Raw genomic sequence first — 19,562 nt, 5'->3', positions numbered from 1 at the left:
GCACTTGGAGTCTCGTCTGCTCCAATAGTTAAGACCACAAATGACATCAATAAACAGAAGAGTCCCGATTTGTTCCATTTCACTTTCATGTTTCGTTTTTCGTTTTAATCGCCGGTCTTTGAAAAGTCTTTCACAATACTGAGATGAATTACCAAATGGTTTCGCTATTTATGTTGTTTTCAATTGTGCTGGTATATGAATCTTACACCATAAAAATGCTAGTCACCTAAGTTAGAAATTATATAGGGGCTTAGGAACCGCAGAGAAATTCTGCATCTGCTTTAAGTCATGTGCTTATTACATTTTGATTAAATATTTTTCACGTAGTTATTATACGCTCGAGTCAAATGAATGACCTGGTTTCGCAATTTGCTACTATATACATATATAGAAAATAAAAGAAAAAAAGGAGTTTCATTAACTTGAGCTGTTGAGTTGCCCATTTGATGAATGAATCTGGCGCGAGGAACAAACGGAATGAATAGGAATGAAGATTATAGTTTTATGCACTAAGCAGTATGTTAATATGTTCTTAGTAATCAGTAATTGAACGTTAGCTGCATTTGATATGATAGATATATGAAATATGCAGAAAACAAAATAAACAATATTAAATGATTTTAATTTAGCTTTTGAATATAATGCAGAGGCCGACAATAATTAGTAAAATTACATATCATATTGACGTTTTAAATGCAATGTATTTAATAAAACCAAAATTGTCATATATGTGTACATACATGGTCGCTCTAGCAAACTGGATAGGCAGGCCGCTTGGAATTTTTTTTTTTGCCTAAAAGTAGGCAAAAGTTATTTTGTGGCAAATGTGAACTCGCTTGCCCCACGGTTTTGGTAATGTAATTTACAGTAGAATCCGATTATAGCGACATTCAAGAGACCGACGACTTTACGTTTATTTTATGCATAAATTTCTAACAGAGTCGTTTGATGCTTAAAATTGTTGGCATTATTTCGTTGTATTTTTTTTTCGTCGCTATATCCGGTTGAATTGTGAAAAATTTCGTCGGTATAAGCGGTTTGTCGCTAAAAGTGGAGACGTACTCAACGCAGGTCCTTTCATATAAGTTTGTTTGGGGACCAAGCAAGACATCGAGTTTTCGTCACAATAACCGGATGAACACTATAAGCGGAGTCTTTATAACCGGATTCTACTGTATTTATTAAATATATGTTTATTTATGTTAGAAGTAAAATTGTTAATAAATATTTAGTGTTATTATAAATTCTTATGTTACTTGTATTCTGTTATGTAGATATTTATGTGTGAGCATAAAGGACTTAAAAAAACTAAACGAACTAAACAAACTGAACTACACGCTAACAAATATACAAAATTTATACATCACAAAATACTAAATAAGCTGTTTTTAGTACAATGATATAGTACTACATTCAAAATATACCATATAGTACTAAACATTCCAGATTGTCAGCTAAAGCAGCTAAGATTCGATTTCAGTCGGCAATTTTTGCCACACAAAAGTATTTCTCCAATAACGTTTACAACTTTAATTCAAATAATTTTTAGCTATAATATTTCTCATTATTGTGGATTATAAATTCGTTAATGTTTTCTTTTCTTATCGTTTGTTTATGTATTTAATTTATAATGAATGTAGAAATTGTTTTTCTAATTTGGAACAATACGCCGCTTAGATCAGGATGGTTGTAATTGGCTTTGCAGGATCATGGGAAACTGGGTGGAATCACAAATGATTGCATCGTAAGAGATACGTTCTAATGTCGAATGGTTATTCATATTGTGCCCTTTCTATTTCTTTCATTCCTGTTTACTGCTGTCGCTCATCCCTTCACCCTTCGCCATCTAATTAGGTACGCAAGGCATTTGCATACCAAAATGAGACCCGCATTGCAATTTGTTACTCATGTTTTAAGTCATGAGCTAATTTTTATATATAGATATATTTTGGTTAAATATAACCTTGATATAACCTAAATATAACCTTGATATCGATATTGTCCATCCGATTTTGGCCCAGCTGACTGAATATCTGATTGTATCCACATATGGCATCACATATATTTTTAAGGCATTCGATGACATCTTCTTCGCGGAGATTGCCTTCTTTGTATGTTAAATGCATCCTTAGTATTTTCCTGATTTTACCACATTTTAGTTGAATTTGCAATTGAAATTTCGATCAAGATGTGAAGTGTCAACAATGACAACAATATGTTCGAAGCACTTCATTTGAAATTCCATTGTGTTTAATAAAATTAAAAATAAAAAGCAATACCGAGGTAAATTAGCAATTGGTCTCGCTATAAATCTTACATCGTATTTGGGATAAACTTTTTAATTTGTTTGGCTTTTGACAGGTCAGAATCGTGGTTAATCACCCGCATTGCAAATTTTTGCTCATGCAATAATTTTATTATTAATATATTTTGAATAATATGAATGTGAAGCTGGATGTCACCGACAACTTCCACAGACATTTTAGGGAAAGAGAGACTTTTCTCTGAACACTTAATATATTATATGTATATATAATATGAGCTTTGCCAATCGAGAGACTTAAGAGATGAAGAGTCTGAGAGCCAGTGTGTGAAGCGTGATACTGATAAGGGCTCCGCTTCCAAGAGCCGTAATCTTGAGTTGCTCAAGAAACAACACAGAATGCGTTGTAATTGGAGCGTTTCAACAGCGCTGCTAACGTTGACGTTAGCTCTGGCAGAGGTAACGGCAGCGACATCGACATCGCGATCAGCAGCGGAAGCGGAGCTCTATGGGGATATACACGTTCAGGGAGAGTTCGAATCACTCAGTCAAATACGACAGCGCCAGCAGCAGCAGCATTTGTGCCAGCGTGAGCTGCCGTAAGTAACAATGTTTTAATCATTTTCGGAGTTCAAAAGAATTTCGTACGCCTTAGTGCAATCTTCTTTCAGACACTGAAGAATTCACCTGTGCGTGGCAATGGCTCTACGATTTATTATCATCGCATTGAGGTCTGCTGTGATGGCTATCGCCCAGATCCGTATTCGGAGCACTGTGTGCCAGATTGTAGCCACAGCTCGCCAGACAACTGTCACAATGGCTTCTGCCGTGCTCCCGGATATTGCGAGTGCTTCGCAGAGTTCGTGCGAAATGATCAGGGTGCATGCATTCACACCTGCCCCATCGCCTGTCAGCATGGACGATGCTATCTCAATGGCACCTGTGTTTGCAAGCTGGGCTATGTGCTCGATGCCGAGACGCGTCTCTTCTGCCGTCCCGAGTGTCCCACCGCCTGTGGCACACATGAGGAATGTGTGGCTCCTGGTCAATGCGATTGTCTGACTGGCTATCGTCGTACTGCGCAATTGGGCTGTCAACCGATCTGTGCCCCAGACTGTGGATACGGCAAATGTGTGGCGCCCAATCAATGCGAATGCTTTCCAGGTTTTATAAAGCGACCTCAGCGCAATGTCTGCGAGGCCGAGTGTTACATGTGAGTGCAACCAGTTCGAATTTATAAAAACAACTAACTTCTGACCTTACTATTAATATTTTAAAGCAATTGCGAGAATGGTTTCTGCGAGTCACGCTACAAGTGCCATTGCCGAGAGGGTTATCGCTATGATGTCAACACCACCAGCTGCTTGCCCGAGTGCCAGGACAACTGTGGCCGGGGCAACGGAGTGTGCATGGCTCCTGGTGTCTGTCGCTGCTTCGAGGGCTACGAGCTTCACGGCAGCAGCTGTGTACCAAAGTGCGAGCGGTGAGTCTTAAAGAACTAACATATAAGCTTAAGTTGTACTAACTAGAAGTACAACAAAGAATTGACAGTTAATGTCCAAAAGAGTTAATTTAAAAAGAGTGATTTCAGAAAAATCAGTTGAAAAGTAACTTTATTGCAACATTTTTGAGAGACACAAAAAATCACACATCACAAAGTATTGACAGTTTATGCCCTAAATGAGTTAGATTAAAAATAATGATTTCAGTATATAATATAAGAAGCTTTTAAAAGTAACTGATAGTGCATTTTTGAGACCAAAATTTTGCATTTTGAATACCACTATTAATTCAAAATAATAACTAAAAGAATACTAGCAGAGTGGTCAGTTTAGTGAATTGGTTATTAAATAAACTTCTAAAGTCTTTATGAATTGCTAGTATAAAATCTAATAAGTCCTCAAATTCACTTAATTATGTCTTTTAAAGGTAAGATAGACTGAATGGTAGTTCAGTTCCAAAAACTTTCAAACAATTTCTAGTGCCTTTCTCTTAATCAGGAAGTGAACTACAAATTTTCAAAAGATTTCCCTAGGATCGATACTAATGAGCTGCTTTACTTTTAGATCTTGTGGCGAATATGGCAAATGCCTGGCACCCAATGTGTGTGGCTGTGTTCCTGATAATCAGCTCTGCCAGCTGGGCAGCTGTGATGCCAATGGCCATTGCCAGTGTCCAACTGGACAAGTCAACTTCGTTGGTCGCTGTCTGCAGCCACAGCACATTGAACATCATCTAAGTAGCTTGGAACGGCGGCGAGAGCGAAGTGAAGAACTGAAATACGAATTTAATGCACTGATTGGACGTCTGTTTAATTTGATTTGGGAATGAGACATAGACACAGATCGACTTCAATTATAAATAAAATGCATATTAAACGCGCTGACAGCTCTGACGTCCTTTGATGCCGCTCTTGATGAATCCCGGCTGGCAGATGCAGAAGTTGGGCGCACTGCAGAAGCCATTGGGGCAACCTTGTGGACAGTGTGGTTGGCAAATGTTGCGCTGTAGCTCGTCGAGAATGTAGCCAGGTTTGCACTCGCATTTGTTTTGGCCAATGCAGACACCATTCAGGCAAGGAATATCACAGTGGGGCACACACTGGCCACTCTTGTGATCCCATTCATTGCCTGCCTGGCACTCACAGGTGTTGGGCGCAGTGCAACGCCCACTTTGGCAGGGTTTATTGAAGACATGCATTAGCAGCATTATCGGATATATCGGATGCCGCAAGGCATGCGACTGTGCTGAGAGACTGTGCCATCCAGGATCATGTGGTGGGTGCCTTGAATGTCAGCCATGTGGTGCTGGAGACTATCAACTCGACCATGGCGAACCTTACGCACAATATCAATAGCATTGCCAAGCGCATTGGCACCATGCAGGAGGTGGGAGGCCTTGACCAGGCCTCGCCTAGTCCGCTGCCCGAGGTGATACTGATCAAGCAGCCCGTTCAGGAAGCCTCACACACGCCCAAGATCATTCTACACGAGTCGAGCAATGCCCTCTTGGAGAACTTACACACAGCCGCAGCGGCTGGCGTGCCAACTCCCGAGGTCATACATGTGATCACGAATGGTGGCAGTGTGTCGCAGGAGCATCAGCCTCAGCTGAACCTTGCGGGATTTGCGGCAGGCGAGAGTAATCCAAGCAGAAGTGCCCATGATCATGATACCAGTTTGGAATCGTTGGAATCTCGTCTGCTCCAATAGTCAAGACCACAAATGACAACAATAAACAAGAGTATCCCGGTTAGCACCACTTCATTTTATTTATTTTTTTATTCGCTGATCTATAGTACAATGTACACGAATTACGTTTCTTATAAATGATTAATATCGTAACAATTTATAGAAATACGGGTTTTGAGAATGAATCGGTGAGTTTGATCGATAATATGTATAATTATTATATGCGAGATTTGTTTAATCTATTGTATTTATTTTAAACCAACAAAACTAATAAATTAAGTTGAATTTATTTCATTATTGGAATGTTTGGGAAGTATCTTCGAGATAAGTTACGTGATAACTTATCGTTAGATTCGTCTCCTGGGTGATTGTGGTATGTATTGTTGGCGTGCCTTGACTAGTTGGGGTAAGTGAGGTTGCCTTCGTAGTCGTGGTAGTAGATATAGTAGGCATTGATGTTGTAGTTGTTGTCGTTGGGTTTTGAGTTGTGGGAGTAGCTTGTGATGTTACATTTGTTGCCTTCGTAGTCGTGGTAGTAGATATAGTAGGCATTGATGTTGTAGTTGTTGTCGTTGGGTTTTGAGTTGTGGGAGTAGCTGGTGATGTTACATTTGTACTATTAGTAGTGAGAGTAGGTATTGTTTCCAACGCAGGTATTGTTTCTAACATTTGTTCGGTTTGTGTTGTTGTATTCAAAACGCAGTTAGGGGCTCCAGGCTCTCCACCCTTAATAGAATAACCTTCTTGACAAACGCATTCATTCCGTCGACATTCCACTCCCTTGCCCTCACATAAAGGATCACAAATATCTTTTACGCAAGAATATTCTTGTTCATCTATGTGAAATCCATTTTCACAGCCACATGAGCAGTCCTCAAATTGGGTCTGATTTCCACCACATGTTTCCTCACACGCCATTTCTGTTGGGTTCTCTTCCGCACTTGGAGTCTCGTCTGCTCCAATAGTTAAGACCACAAATGACATCAATAAACAGAAGAGTCCCGATTTGTTCCATTTCACTTTCATGTTTCGTTTTTTCGTTTTTTAATCGCCGGTCTTTGAAAAAAGTCTTTCACAATACTGAGATGAATTACCAAATGGTTTCGCTATTTATGTTGTTTTCAATTGTGCTGGTATATGAATCTTACACCATAAAAATGCTAGTCACCTAAGTTAGAAATTATATAGGGGCTTAGGAACCGCAGAGAAATTCTGCATCTGCTTTAAGTCATGTGCTTATTACATTTTGATTAAATATTTTTCACGTAGTTATTATACGCTCGAGTCAAATGAATGACCTGGTTTCGCAATTTGCTACTATATACATATATAGAAAATAAAAGAAAAAAAGGAGTTTCATTAACTTGAGCTGTCATCTTGAGTTGCCCATTCGATGAATGAATCTGGCGCGAGGAACAAACGGAATGAATAGGAATGAAGATTATAGTTTTATGCACTAAGCAGTATGTTAATATGTTCTTAGTAATCAGTAATTGAACGTTAGCTGCATTTGATATGATAGATATATGAAATATGCAGAAAACAAAATAAACAATATTAAATGATTTTAATTTAGCTTTTGAATATAATGCAGAGGCCGACAATAATTAGTAAAATTACATATCATATTGACGTTTTAAATGCAATGTATTTAATAAAACCAAAATTGTCATATATGTGTACATACATGGTCGCTCTAGCAAACTGGATAGGCAGGCCGCTTGAATTTATGTTTTGCCTAAAAGTAGGCAAAAGTTATTTTGTGGCAAATGTGAACTCTCTTGCCCCTCGGTTTTGGGTAATGTAATTTACAGTTGAATCCGATTATAGAGACCGACGACTTTACGTTTATTTTATGCATAAATTTCTAACAGAGTCGTTTGATGCTTAAAATTGTTGGTATTATTTCGTTGTATTTTTTTCGTCGCTATATCCGGTTGAATTGTGAAAAATTTCGTCGGTATAGGCGGTTTGTCGTTAAAAGCGGAGACGTACTAAACGAAGGTCCTTTCATATAAGTTGTTTGGGGACCAAGCAAGACATCGAGTTTTCGTCACAATAACCGGATGAACACTATAAGCGGAGTCTTTATAACCGGATTCTACTGTATTTATTAAATATATGTTTATTTATGTTAGAAGTAAAATTGTTAATAAATATTTAGTGTTATTATAAATTCTTATGTTACTTGTATTCTGTTATGTAGATATTTATGTGTGAGCATAAAGGACTTAAAAAAACTAAACGAACTAAACAAACTGAACTACACGCTAACAAATATACAAAATTTATACATCACAAAATACTAAATAAGCTGTTTTTAGTACAATGATATAGTACTACATTCAAAATATACCATATAGTACTAAACATTCCAGATTGTCAGCTAAAGCAGCTAAGATTCGATTTCAGTCGGCAATTTTTGCCACACAAAAGTATTTCTCCATTAACGTTTACAATTTTAATTCAAATAATTTAGCTATAACATTTCTCATTATTGTGGATTATAAATTCGTTAATGTTTTCTTTTCAGCTCAGTATTATCGTTTGTTTATGTATTTAATTTATAATGAATGTGGAAATTGTTTTTCTAACAATACGCCGCTTAGATGAGGATGGTGGTAATTGGCTTTGCAGGATCATGGGAAACTGGGTGGAATCACAAATGATTGCATCGTAAGAGATACGTTCTAATGTCGAATGGTTATTCATATTGTGCCCTTTCTATTTCTTTCATTCCTGTTTACTGCTGTCGCTCATCCCTGCACCCTTCGCCATCAAATTAGGTACGCAAGGCATTTGCATACCAAAATGGTGGTTTGAGACCCGCATTGCAATTTGTTACTCATGTTTTAATTTTATATATAGATATATTTTGGTTAAATATAACCTTGATATCTATATTGTTCACTCTTAGGTGCATTTGCTGTCAGTGCTGCATCATCAATTTGATTATGTGTACTGAATTAAAGTAATTGTGAATTTGTGGAAAATGTGGTTGATTGAGATATTTTTAGAAATTTAAAATATTCAGTGAAAAGATCTTTACTTTATATTATGCGTAAGCGTTGGGAACATATATTGAAATCTTAAGGGTTTTGGTTAAAGTCACAAAGTATTGCAATTTGATGTAATTCATGAATGTTTTTAAACGAACTTATAAATAATATAAATACAAAGTGTAGATTTTGTAAAATAACACACATTTATTTAAAATAATCCTAAATATTTTAAGGCTGAATATCTGATTGTATCCACATATGGCATCACATATATTTTTAAGGCATTCGATGACATCTTCTTCGCGGAGATTGCCTTCTTTGTATGTTAAATGCATCCTTAGTATTTTCCTGATTTTACCACATTTTAGTTGAATTTGCAATTGAAATTTCGATCAAGATGTGAAGTGTCAACAATGACAACAATATGTTCGAAGCACTTCATTTGAAATTCCATTGTGCTTAATAAAATCTTCAGCAATACCGAGGTAAATTAGCAATTGGTCTCGCTATAAATCTTACATCGTATTTGGGATAAACTTTTTAATTTGTTTGGCTTTTGACAGGTCAGAATCGTGGTTAATCACCCGCATTGCAAATTTTTGCTCATGCAATAATTTTATTATTAATATATTTTGAATAATATGAATGTGAAGCTGGATGTCACCGACAACTTCCACAGACATTTAGGGGAAAGAGACATTTTTCTCTGAACACTTAATATATTATATGTATATATAATATGAGCTTTGCCAATCGAGAGACTTAAGAGATGAAGAGTCTGAGAGCCAGTGTGTGAAGCGTGATACTGATAAGGGCTCCGCTTCCAAGAGCCGTAATCTTGAGTTGCTCAAGAAACAACACAGAATGCGTTGTAATTGGAGCGTTTCAACAGCGCTGCTAACGTTGACGTTAGCTCTGGCAGAGGTAACGGCAGCGACATCGACATCGCGATCAGCAGCGGAAGCGGAGCTCTATGGGGATATACACGTTCAGGGAGAGTTCGAATCACTCAGTCAAATACGACAGCGCCAGCAGCAGCAGCATTTGTGCCAGCGTGAGCTGCCGTAAGTAACAATGTTTTAATCTTTTTCGGAGTTCAAAAGAATTTCGTACGCCTTAGTGCAATCTTCTTTCAGACACTGAAGAATTCACCTGTGCGTGGCAATGGCTCTACGATTTATTATCATCGCATTGAGGTCTGCTGTGATGGCTATCGCCCAGATCCGTATTCGGAGCACTGTGTGCCAGATTGTAGCCACAGCTCGCCAGACAACTGTCACAATGGCTTCTGCCGTGCTCCCGGATATTGCGAGTGCTTCGCAGAGTTCGTGCGAAATGATCAGGGTGCATGCATTCACACCTGCCCCATCGCCTGTCAGCATGGACGATGCTATCTCAATGGCACCTGTGTTTGCAAGCTGGGCTATGTGCTCGATGCCGAGACGCGTCTCTTCTGCCGTCCCGAGTGTCCCACCGCCTGTGGCACACATGAGGAATGTGTGGCTCCTGGTCAATGCGATTGTCTGACTGGCTATCGTCGTACTGCGCAATTGGGCTGTCAACCGATCTGTGCCCCAGACTGTGGATACGGCAAATGTGTGGCGCCCAATCAATGCGAATGCTTTCCAGGTTTTATAAAGCGACCTCAGCGCAATGTCTGCGAGGCCGAGTGTTACATGTGAGTGCAACCAGTTCGAATTTATAAAAACAACTAACTTCTGACCTTACTATTAATATTTTAAAGCAATTGCGAGAATGGTTTCTGCGAGTCACGCTACAAGTGCCATTGCCGAGAGGGTTATCGCTATGATGTCAACACCACCAGCTGCTTGCCCGAGTGCCAGGACAACTGTGGCCGGGGCAACGGAGTGTGCATGGCTCCTGGTGTCTGTCGCTGCTTCGAGGGCTACGAGCTGCGCGGCAGCAGCTGTGTACCAAAGTGCGAGCGGTGAGTCTTAAAGAACTAACATATAAGCTTAAGTTGTACTAACTAGAAGTACAACAAAGAATTGACAGTTAATGTCCAAAAAGAGTTAATTTAAAAAAGAGTGATTTCAGTAAAATCAGTCGAAAAGTAACTTTATTGCAACATTTTTAGAGAGACTCAAAAAAATCACACATCACAAAGTATTGAAGGTTTATGCCCAAAATGAGTTAGATTAAAAATAATGATTTCAGTATATAATATAAGAAGCTTTTAAAAGTAAATCATAGTTAATTTTTTTGAGACCAAAATCTTGCATTTGAAATACCACTATTAATTCGAAATAATAACTAAAACAATACTACCACAGTGGTCAGTTTAGTGAATTGGTTATTAAATAAACTTCTAAAGTCTATATGAATTGCTAGTATAAAAGCTAAGTCCTCAAATTCACTCCACAGTCATCATTGCAACTTCAAATTAATTATGTCTTTTAAAGGTAAGATAGACTGAATGGTAGTTCAGTTCCAAATAACTTTCAAACAATTTCTAGTGCCTTTCTCTTAATCAGGAAGTGAACTACAAATTTTCAAAAGATTTCCCTAGGATCGATACTAATGAGCTGCTTTACTTTTAGATCTTGTGGCGAATATGGCAAATGCCTGGCACCCAATGTGTGTGGCTGTGTTCCTGATAATCAGCTCTGCCAGCTGGGCAGCTGTGATGCCAATGGCCATTGCCAGTGTCCAACTGGACAAGTCAACTTCGTTGGTCGCTGTCTGCAGCCACAGCACATTGAACATCATCTAAGTAGCTTGGAACGGCGGCGAGAGCGAAGTGAAGAACTGAAATACGAATTTAATGCACTGATTGGACGTCTGTTTAATTTGATTTGGGAATGAGACATAGACACAGATCGACTTCAATTATAAATAAAATGCATATTAAACGCGCTGACAGCTCTGACGTCCTTTGATGCCGCTCTTGATGAATCCCGGCTGGCAGATGCAGAAGTTGGGCGCACTGCAGAAGCCATTGGGGCAACCTTGTGGACAGTGTGGTTGGCAAATGTTGCGCTGTAGCTCGTCGAGAATGTAGCCAGGTTTGCACTCGCATTTGTTTTGGCCAATGCAGACACCATTCAGGCAAGGAATATCACAGTGGGGCACACACTGGCCACTCTTGTGATCCCATTCATTGCCTGGCTGGCACTCACAGGTGTTGGGCGCAGTGCAACGCCCATTTTGGCAGGGTCTGTTGAAGACATTCATTAGCAGCATTATCGGATATTAAGTTGATCAACTTACTTTTCGCAAATGGGTTCGCAACGTCCCTCGACCTTCAAGTAGCCAGTGTTACAGCTGCAGACTCCTGGAGCCGTGCACTGTCCGTTCTCGCACTGTTCGCAGACGGGAGCACAACTGCCATCGGCTGCTTGCCGATAGCCGGGCAGACAGTCGCATTTATTGGGTGCCACACAATGGCCATGGGCACAGCCTGGCTTGCACTCGGGCAGACAGTACTTCTGGCTAACGGGATCTAAGGTGTAGCCCTCATGACAGCGACATTGATTCTGCTCATCGCACACGCCATTGCCACAACCCAGGGGACAGGTGGAGATGCATTTACCCTCCACGTTCCTCACGTGTCCCGGTATGCAGACACAGGTATTAGGTGCCGTGCAGATCCCGTTGGGACAATCGTCAGCGCAAACTGGCTCACAGCGACGATAGATGTGCGGATTGCGTTCGTATCCCTCGCAGCAAACTTGAATGCGGCTCTTGTCGGGAGTTGTGCCATTGCCAACGTAGTTGTCCCGCGATCCATGCAGCAATGAGGCAGTTCTACAAAATTAGAAATAAATCAAAAAACGACAAAAATGAAGAAAGACTTATATATATATATAATTTGCCATAACTACGTGTGATCGAAAACGAGTGGAAAATGAACCTTTTGATCTGAAGACACACTACTAAAAAAAAAAGTTACAAATTCAAAATTTGACATTCTCCAAGCTAAAACAGAACAAGTAAAAAAGAAGTAAGATAGATACAGTCGGGTATGCTCGACTGTGAGACAACCCCTACCCAATAAACAAAAGTAGTGAGCTATTATTATACGAATATACCAAATAATGCACCAAAAAATACTCAAATATACAAAAGAGCATATTTGGTATATCGATGTAGTTCTCCATTCGAAGTGAGCTTTACAGATTAAAATATACCAGATTGTCAACAAAATCAGCTAATACCCTATTACAGTAAGCGTTATTTACCATACAAAAGTATTTCTTAAATACCTTCTACAATTATCATCCGATCTCAAGAATAAGAAATACTATATTTACTATAGTATGTACCAATATTCGAATTGGCTTAAAAATTATTCTTGTTATTCGATTTTTGCCGATGTTCGGGCGTGGCAAGAAGGGGTAACGGTTATAAATACAGTCGAGTCTGCGCGTCTGTGAGATATTCGCTACTTATTTTCAAAAAAAATTTAATTTTGAGAGAGTTAATAGAAAATATTTCAAGATATAAATTTAAAAACTTATATGAGTTCACTTCAATGGAAATAAGTTCATTGTAGTGCATTGCAGCTTCATATTATTAACAGTTTTCTTGTTGCTCTAGGCCTGAGTCTGATTCTGATTCTAAGTCTGCGTCAAATTAATCGCACCAAAATATATCACATTCAAACTGAAATGCATACACAATGTGTATTACACATACAAGAGCACATTCATACTTGTATATTAATTGTAATCGCACATTGAATTGAATTTCAAGACGCATTTCATTATCAAGCCACTGAGGATGTCGAGGTCGTTAGTTCAATGTGTCACTGGCTTATTTTCAATTGCCTCAAAACACACTGAGATAATTACCGAAGCTTATGCAATGGGGTTTCCCCCGCCCTCCTCCTCCCCTTGACTTACGGAACTTCCTTATAGCAGATGCCACTGGCCATGGCCGAACGAGTTTTGTTAATGAACAGCGCCGTCTCATCCAGAATTTGTGGTGCAGGAGTTACAGGGATCACAGGCTGCACATAGTGTCCGTTGTACTGATTGAAGCTGCCGCCTTGATACGTCTCTGCAGGCACATAACCGGAACTGTAGCTGCCATAGTTTGTATATTGATGCTGCTCGGTAGCGTTGCCAAAGTACTGCAGATTGGCTGACGGTGGCGGAGGTTGCCGGGTCTTGATGCCTGCCGTCTTGTACTGGGCTTGGGCGATGCTGCAAAGTGTTGATAGCACCGCTAATGCGATGAACAGCTGCCACGATGACCTCATGCCTGATGTTGCCTTTGGAGAGAGGTTATAAATAACGAATTCAAATTGATGAACTGCACACGTCTGAACTTCACAGCTGCTGCAGTTTAACTAAACGCAAAGCAGATTCAAAACAATAATTTAAATGCTCAAACCAGTCGCAAAACGGCTCCAGCCTCTAGTTTCCAGCTAGAGCTCAGAGCTCAGCTTCTAATCAGCACCTCGCAATATGTCTATCAATAAAACGAAGGTTACTCTCTCATCAGATGTTTCTTTGGAATTATTGTTTGTTGTTTTCATTGCCCCAGAGGGCACAACCTACGCTCTCTCGTTTGCTCATAAGCTTTATTTTCGATGCTGACAAGCTGGACTCAACCTGTCAAAAGTTTAATCTTTTTTGTTTATGTTTTATTCCGAGAATTCGATGAGTGAGTAAATGTCGATAATTTACCATTTTATTTGTGAGATATTCTTTCTTGGCGATTGATTAAGATGTTAATTTTAATACTAAATAAAAAATAATATCATGAGGGAGAAGTGAAGGTAATGACTGTTTTCGATATATTAAATATATTACTCATTTTGTATTCATTATATTATATTAAGTCGTTCAATAAAATAATAATCAGCAATAAAAATGTCGGCGAATATTAATTAATAAATAAACATTATTTATCATTTCATTCATCCTATTGAAATTTTGACTCTATTAATTAATCGTGTGGGGGCATTTTAATAAAGTTATCAATTATTATCAATTTATTAAGCATAGATTTTACTTTACCTTATTTAAAAACTTGTAGCAATAACAATAATATTATGTTTTATTCATTAGTTTAGAGTTAGAGTTGAATTAGTTTAGAGTTAAATATACCAGACTCGCAAACAAAACAACAAAGACAGACAGCAGCAGCCATTTATTGCAGTACATTATAGCTTCTGAGATTTATATTTTTATCATAAATACTGTAAGTGTTATTGTATGTATGTAACTTTAAAATTAGGATGGCTCTTCGATTTTTTTCTAATTTCGAGTACAGAAGTAGGATTGGCGAAACACTAAAAATATGTATATTTTAAAAAAAATATATATTTTAAGAGGTTACACACATTTCCTGTAGACATAAAGTTATAATACCATTCTACCCAATCGGTACCTATATAAAAACTTTAGTAAAAAATTTTATGTTTTAAGAACAAATGTTTTTAGGCCTACCATGCAGCTTTTCGGTATTTTTGTTCACTTTTCAAAACATTAATGAATTGTTTAACTATGAAATTATCGTAAATAGATTAAATGATTGTGTGAAAACTTAAACATTTAATTAGCTTAACGAATTTAACTGCATTAAAGGTTTTGTCGAGTTCGGTAAGTAAAATATTTGATTTTCACAATGGATTTTACAAAAACCAACCACTGTGCGGTTATGTTAAAATTATCAAGCTGTTTAATCACCTACATCAAAATTGCTCAGTAGCTTAAGAAGTGAATTACTACATAATGTTAATTGATCTAAGTTTAATTTTCATTTGCAGTTACTACGCATAATGTTTTAATTCTATCGACCTGCTGTGTCCAATATCTAATCGTGATCGCATTAGTCAAATACATTTGAATAATTTATTATGAATTAAAATTTGAAATTTTTTCTATGCCCTTTGTTTTGTATACTCCAAATCAAAATTTTTAAATTTCAATGTTGGAGACTGTTGTGAAAACTTTATTCAATAAGAATAAAAAGCAATGAGCAATGCCGGCTCTCGTGGTATCACGAAAGTCAAGAATACACTTGCTAAGTATAGTTCTGGGTTTGTATTCCAACAACACAAAAATAAATGTTCGATAGCAGACTTTAATTTTATTATATATATTTAAATAGTTTACTATTCGCGGTCAATGTTAGTCGCCATATATGCGGCAACGAGCCAGCTCTCTATAAAATCCTGGAGCACACTCACAGTTTCCAGGTGCAATACAGACACCATTGGAGCAATCCTCCTCACAGATGGGCTCGCATTTGAGTATTTTCGAGGTGCCCCGATTGCGATAACCGTCACAGCAGTAGGAGATTTGTCGTTGTCTGAGCTCGGGATTTAAGGTCTCAACACTGCAAAATTATGATCTTGAGAGGAATGCTTTGATGTAGATGTATAGTTCTTTGGACGGTATCTACACTTGAGTCTTGTAGCAAATTCCCGAATCGCGTAATGCAATCATCTCCCGCTCCCAGCTCTGATGTTGATTCTGCGAGTTCTTCCAGAATTGGCCATGTGTCTGCCAAGGTAATTCCAATGCTAGACAGCCGATCAGCAGTCCGATTAATGTATATGGCGCGACCATTTCTCTGTCTGTCTGTAAAACTGTCGCGTTCGCGTTTTAAACTGAACTGTTGTCGCTGTAGACGCAGCATTTATAGAGAAGAAACTGAACTGATGTAGACTCGTGGCTAGATAATAACGAGTATATTTTTGGGCAGTGGTGTCGCACAAGAGGGGATTACACTTGACTGCGAGCTGTCGCCCTTTCAGCTACGCCAATGCTGTTGGGATGCTGATAACAAGCGCTGTATATTGTTTTAGTTTGTATTTCAATTTCAAGACAACGTTTTCTTTTATGCTTGACTTCGAAAACGTAAATATTAATTATGCGTATTTGGATTTACATTTATAGTTTATAGCTTATCGCTCCACATTACACCCACCACATGGAAGAGTGATACATGTCGACGCCACCCAGTGTAAAGTGCCTGCCCAGCAGAAGATCGAACTCGTGCATCAACGAGGCATTCACCCGCGGCGGATTCATGGCAGCATATGTGGTAACCGCATCCGGGGACATGCACATGTCAATGAATCGAGTCTTGCCCACCACACAGCGACAGTGTCCCTCGGCATTGCAATAGCCATTTTCGCATCTCTGGTAGCTGCTGAAGGGGCCTGGAACAACGGCACAACCGCACACATTGGGTGCAATGCATCGGCCATAGAAGCCGCAGCCACGATCACAGACCGCCTCACAACGCTGTCGATTCCTCACATAGCCATTGAAGCAGCGACAATTTCCCGGGGAAATGCAAACCCCATTTTCACAGTCGTCTCCACAGTCCGGCAGGCAGCTGGTCGTGTTCTGATCGTATCGATAGCCATTTTGACACACACAGGTTGTGCGATTTGCACAGAAGCCATTCTCACATCGACTAAATGAAGAGGATGAAGACAATTAATATCAGTAGTGTGTTGTTAATAAGGTAAATTATATATGACTTAATCAAATTAACAAATTACTAATAAGCAAATATTTTTGATGTGCTGTAAATATTGATATACGTGAGTCCATTTGTCTGTTTCTTTATGGGATTGAAGTTTTTTTTACAAATTACTTTTTTTGGAACTGAAGATTTTCCATTTTATGTTAACTATGCGGAAATTACTCTTAAAACAAAACAATATTCAATAAAAGGATGAGAGAATATCCTTGGTAAGATAAAATATAACTAGCATAAAATGCAATATAAATAGTAAATTCAAAGTTGTTATGGTCTTTGTATTATATTTGTCAGTCTGTCTGAGTGGCGGACGTTTTCTTTACGAATTAATATTTTAATACTGATGATTTGGTCCTCTTTAAAACATTTAAATTGATCTATTTCACATAATGCCACAAAACAAATAAGTTGCTGTTCTCAGTCAACAAAACCAATTTTCTATTGGTTTGAAAAATATTTTGTACATAAATCTTTGTAGCTTTCTATTCTTTTTAAAGCACTTTGTTACTGGGGCATTTATGTTATATACACGTTGCTGCTTCTGTTTTCATTTTTAAACCTGAATGTTGCCTAGCGCTTAATATATCTAAAGGCAAGCAGCTCTACACCAAATACCTTATACTTTTCATTGAGTATTTAAACCTGTTTAGTTATAGAATGTTATTTTAAACTCACTAATAACAATCGCTTTCACAGGATGAGCGATTTTCACGCTTTTTGTAGTTCGGAAAGCATTCGCATTGATTTGGTGCTACACAATGTCCATAACCGCAGTCGGGAATACACATGGGCTGGCAGCCCAGGGAATCGGATTCACGCAATCCTCTGGCATAGCCCTCGGCACAGACACATTTGCCGGGCTCCATGCAGATCTCGTTGTGGCCACAAGTGGTGTTGCACTGTGGCTGGCAGAAGCGTTTCGAGCCGTCCAGCTCGAAGCCCTTGTCGCATCTGCAAGTGCCATTCAAAAAGCACTGGCCATGGGGACAGCCTAGCGGACAGGTGGGCACACAATTGTTGCGATAGTTGAGCACAAAGTCATTGAAGCACTGACAGCGACCGCCTGGCAAGCAAAAACCATTCTCCTGGCAACGATCGCCGCAATCCGGAACACATCTGCTCCAATCATACTCGTAACGCCGCCAGCCCTTGCAGCAGACCTCGATCACATTGAAGTACCGATCGATGGTGCTGTTGCCAACGATTTTCACATCCTTGTCGTACTGAAAGAACACAGCACTAACCATAGACACCATGTTATAGTAGTTATCGTTCGTCTTCACATGCGTCTCGACTTACGGCACTTCCCGGAAACATTTCGGCGGATTTATTCCGCGTTGTGGCAGCGACAGACCTTGGGGTATCACATAGGGTTTACGTGTTGTTGTCGTGGAGGCGTGACGCAGTAGCAGCTGCTGCTCGCGCTGCTGTTGCTGCATCTGTTGCTGGTGTTGCAGGCGCAGCTGCTCGTCCAGCGTCTGTTGCTGCAACTGCTGCTCGTGAAAGTCCAAGGCTTGCATCAGGCAGATGAACATCAACATCAAACTGACCTGTATGGCCAGCTTATGTAGCAATTTTCCCATTTCTAATACTACTTTTTCCTTTTTCTGTTTTAACTCGTACGCAACGTTGCCGCTCTGCAACGTTCAACTCGCAGTTGTTTACTGTTGTTCCGGCGACAGGCAAGTTAGAGAAACGGGTCAGCGCCTAATCGCTGCTCTGGGAGGAAAACAGCGATAAGAGGACGGGCTTTTAATTAAAGCATTATTAGCGAGAGGCTGCGTACCACTCGAATTAAGAGTACTTCGAACATGCTGCCTGTGAGGAGAGGAGAAGAATACGAAATAGTGATAGAATAAGAGATGGACAGAGTGAAAAAGAGAGAGACGGAAATAAAGAGAAGAACTAGGCGAAGAAGTTTGAAGACATCAAATTTCGAAATATGTTTATTATTTTATTTTATGTACATTACTATATATTATAGGAGAAGACTCACATCTTATGAATAGAACTGCATATGAGATGTAATGAAACAGTTTAAAAATATCAAAGTTGAATATATATCTGGAAATTTATATAAAATTCTAAATTACGAATGATACAAATGACTTAAAAAAATAAATAAGCAAAGAAATTGATTTGTATTAAAAATTTCATTTGAAATAAAAAAAAGCTAGAATACTGCTTTGTCAAAATAAAGAAATATTAAATAACGGCATACTTTACCATCTCTAAGTTGTATATGCAGAATGATAACATATATTTAATGTCGCCATAATTTTGTAATAATCTTCTTTAAACTTCTCATAAAAATCATTGCATTGAAGATTGTGTATAAATTAGGCAATTTAGTGTGCACTTCGAATTAATTTTAGTTTTATTTTCTGCGTAGTAATATATATATATATATATATATATATATATATACATATACATAAAAATATATCGCAAACAAAAATAAAAAATAAATACCTTCACTATTAAATAAGCAAATTGCGTTCTCTGTACTCGGCTTTCGCAAGGTTGTTTGCTGAGAGGATCGAGGCATATGTATATAGTAAGTATTTCCGAAATGCTTTGACTGTGGAACAGAAAACACCTGATAAGCGGCTTTTGGAATTATTAGGGCAGTCGAAC

The 19,562-nt window shown here is 38.6% G+C and overlaps 6 protein-coding genes and 1 long non-coding RNA gene across 7 annotated transcripts; 3 read left to right on the top strand and 4 right to left on the bottom strand.

The window, feature by feature from the left end:
* The first annotated feature begins 2,654 nt into the window (after positions 1 to 2,654).
* On the top strand, positions 2,655 to 4,871 carry LOC133835124 (epidermal growth factor-like protein). Its single transcript, XM_062265014.1, has 4 exons — positions 2,655 to 2,862; positions 2,919 to 3,476; positions 3,543 to 3,746; positions 4,330 to 4,871. Exons 1-4 carry the CDS (start codon positions 2,663 to 2,665, stop codon positions 4,592 to 4,594), a joined length of 1,227 nt encoding a protein of 408 aa, XP_062120998.1. The 5' UTR covers positions 2,655 to 2,662; the 3' UTR covers positions 4,595 to 4,871.
* LOC133847722 (epidermal growth factor-like protein) lies at positions 4,550 to 4,972 on the bottom strand. The gene has a single exon (XM_062282917.1). The coding sequence runs from the start codon at positions 4,970 to 4,972 to the stop codon at positions 4,637 to 4,639; it is 336 nt and encodes a 111-aa protein (XP_062138901.1). The 3' UTR covers positions 4,550 to 4,636.
* Positions 4,973 to 9,312: 4,340 nt separating this feature from the next.
* On the top strand, positions 9,313 to 11,559 carry LOC133835123 (epidermal growth factor-like protein). The gene is made up of 4 exons (XM_062265013.1): positions 9,313 to 9,520; positions 9,577 to 10,134; positions 10,201 to 10,404; positions 11,018 to 11,559. The coding sequence occupies exons 1-4, from the start codon at positions 9,321 to 9,323 to the stop codon at positions 11,280 to 11,282; spliced, it is 1,227 nt and encodes a 408-aa protein (XP_062120997.1). The 5' UTR covers positions 9,313 to 9,320; the 3' UTR covers positions 11,283 to 11,559.
* Positions 11,238 to 13,775, bottom strand: LOC133835125 (epidermal growth factor-like protein). The gene is made up of 3 exons (XM_062265015.1): positions 13,322 to 13,775; positions 11,688 to 12,224; positions 11,238 to 11,634 (listed from the first exon to the last, which is right to left on the bottom strand). Exons 1-3 carry the CDS (start codon positions 13,678 to 13,680, stop codon positions 11,325 to 11,327), a joined length of 1,206 nt encoding a protein of 401 aa, XP_062120999.1. The 5' UTR covers positions 13,681 to 13,775; the 3' UTR covers positions 11,238 to 11,324.
* Positions 13,776 to 14,800: 1,025 nt separating this feature from the next.
* On the top strand, positions 14,801 to 16,856 carry LOC133835138 (uncharacterized). The gene is made up of 2 exons (XR_009893518.1): positions 14,801 to 15,032; positions 16,338 to 16,856. It is a non-coding gene; the product is annotated as an uncharacterized LOC133835138 (long non-coding RNA).
* On the bottom strand, positions 15,493 to 16,062 carry LOC133835136 (cell death abnormality protein 1). Its single transcript, XM_062265027.1, has 2 exons — positions 15,834 to 16,062; positions 15,493 to 15,767 (listed from the first exon to the last, which is right to left on the bottom strand). The coding sequence occupies exons 1-2, from the start codon at positions 15,998 to 16,000 to the stop codon at positions 15,560 to 15,562; spliced, it is 375 nt and encodes a 124-aa protein (XP_062121011.1). The 5' UTR covers positions 16,001 to 16,062; the 3' UTR covers positions 15,493 to 15,559.
* LOC133835122 (tenascin) lies at positions 16,229 to 18,673 on the bottom strand. Its single transcript, XM_062265012.1, has 3 exons — positions 18,225 to 18,673; positions 17,601 to 18,164; positions 16,229 to 16,856 (listed from the first exon to the last, which is right to left on the bottom strand). The coding sequence occupies exons 1-3, from the start codon at positions 18,506 to 18,508 to the stop codon at positions 16,352 to 16,354; spliced, it is 1,353 nt and encodes a 450-aa protein (XP_062120996.1). The 5' UTR covers positions 18,509 to 18,673; the 3' UTR covers positions 16,229 to 16,351.
* Between the last annotated feature and the right edge of the window lie 889 nt (positions 18,674 to 19,562).

This window comes from Drosophila sulfurigaster, chromosome 2L, assembly GCF_023558435.1.
Source record: "Drosophila sulfurigaster albostrigata strain 15112-1811.04 chromosome 2L, ASM2355843v2, whole genome shotgun sequence".
In the NCBI taxonomy this organism is placed as follows: Eukaryota; Metazoa; Arthropoda; class Insecta; order Diptera; family Drosophilidae; genus Drosophila; species Drosophila sulfurigaster.
This window is presented reverse-complemented; position numbering and strand designations above follow the sequence as displayed.